The 1599-nt window shown below is 40.7% G+C and overlaps 1 protein-coding gene across 1 annotated transcript; it reads left to right on the forward strand.

Moving 5' to 3' along the window:
* Nucleotides 1–216: 216 nt before the first annotated feature.
* On the forward strand, nt 217–1152 carry LOC308271879 (olfactory receptor 8G5-like; the record flags this gene model as incomplete). The annotated part of the gene is made up of 1 exon (XM_080708515.1): nt 217–1152. One exon carries the CDS (start codon nt 217–219, stop codon nt 1150–1152), a length of 936 nt encoding a protein of 311 aa, XP_080564641.1.
* Between the last annotated feature and the right edge of the window lie 447 nt (nt 1153–1599).

A 1599-nucleotide genomic window follows, 5' to 3' on the forward strand; every position in this document is an offset into this window, starting at 1 on the left:
TAAATATTTTATATGAAGGACATTAATGAGTTTTTAAAATAATACTAAGTAAATATTAAATTGTGAAAATTCACTCAGGTTAAATAATTAATATAGAGATTAATGGGATATTTAGATCATAGAGATAGGGGAATTTTCTTTTAAATGGAAAAGAATATCAGAGTTCCTCCAACAACCATGTTTTTTTTCTCTCCCTTCAGATATTGAACAGAGAGCATGAAAGCAGGAAATTATTCCACAGTGACTGATTTCATCCTGGCTGGGCTCTCACAGAAGCCAGAGCTCCAGCTGCCCCTCTTTCTGCTCTTCCTGGGAATCTACTTGCTCACTGTAGTGGGGAACCTGGGCATGATCACACTGATTGGGCTCAGCTCTCACCTGCACACCCCCATGTACTATCTCCTCAGCAGTCTGTCCTTCATTGACCTCTGCCATTCCACAGTCATTACCCCCAAAATGCTGATGAACTTTGTGGTAGAGAAGAACATCATCTCCTACCCTGAATGCATGACTCAGCTCTACTTCTTCCTCGTCTTTGCTATTGCGGAGTGTTACATGTTGGCTGCAATGGCGTATGACCGCTATGTCGCCATTAGTAGGCCCTTACTTTACCATGCCATCATGTCCCATGAGACCTGCTTTTCCCTGATTTTAATGGTTTATATTATAGGTGTGGCTTGTGCATCAGCTCATACGGGCTGCATGATTCGGGTTCACTTCTGCAAGTTGAATGTCATCAACCATTACTTCTGTGATCTTCTACCCCTCCTAAAGCTCTCCTGCTCTAGCACCTATGTCAATGAATTGCTGATTTTATTCTTTGGAACACTTAACATCTTTGTTCCAGTTCTGACCATCCTCGGCTCTTACATCTTCATCCTGGCCAGCATCCTGCGCATTCGCTCCACTGAGGGCAGGTCCAAAGCCTTCAGCACCTGCAGCTCCCACATCTCGGCCGTCGCTGTCTTCTTTGGTTCTCTGGCATTCATGTATCTGCAGCCCTCATCTGTCAGCTCCATGGACCAAGGAAAAGTGTCCTCTGTGTTTTATACTACCATTGTTCCCATGCTGAACCCCCTGATCTACAGCCTGAGGAATAAGGATGTCAGTGTTGCCCTGAAGAAAATTCTGGGCAGAAAAACATTCCTTTGAACAGAAGTAATATGAAGATGTGTTATTAGAGCTCAGTCATTGATAATCACATGGTTGAATTGATGTTATTCATTTTAGTCCATTTGTCAATAGTACTTCTCCCCCTTTGTTAGGATTTTAAAATGATAGAATTTTAATGCTGCATTTTAATTATACATTATAATGAGGCTCAGAGTGATAGAAACATACATGTACACAGCACTTGGTATGTTTTCCTCTGGATCCCACCCTTCTCCCTTCACCTCCCTGTACATAATATTGAGATTGGTATTAATAACTTCAAATATGTATTTAGCATTTTAACTATTTTCTTCACCAAGTATCTCTAATCAACTCCTCACCATTAAATTCTCTTCCATTATTCTAATATCTCTCCTCCTTTATCTTAAGTAACTTTTGTTTACCAATCTATCTAGCTTCCACATATGAAAGAAAATACAGGACCCT

This window comes from Muscardinus avellanarius, assembly GCF_963383645.1.
Source record: "Muscardinus avellanarius genome assembly, chromosome: 1".
Classification (NCBI taxonomy): Eukaryota; Metazoa; Chordata; class Mammalia; order Rodentia; family Gliridae; genus Muscardinus; species Muscardinus avellanarius.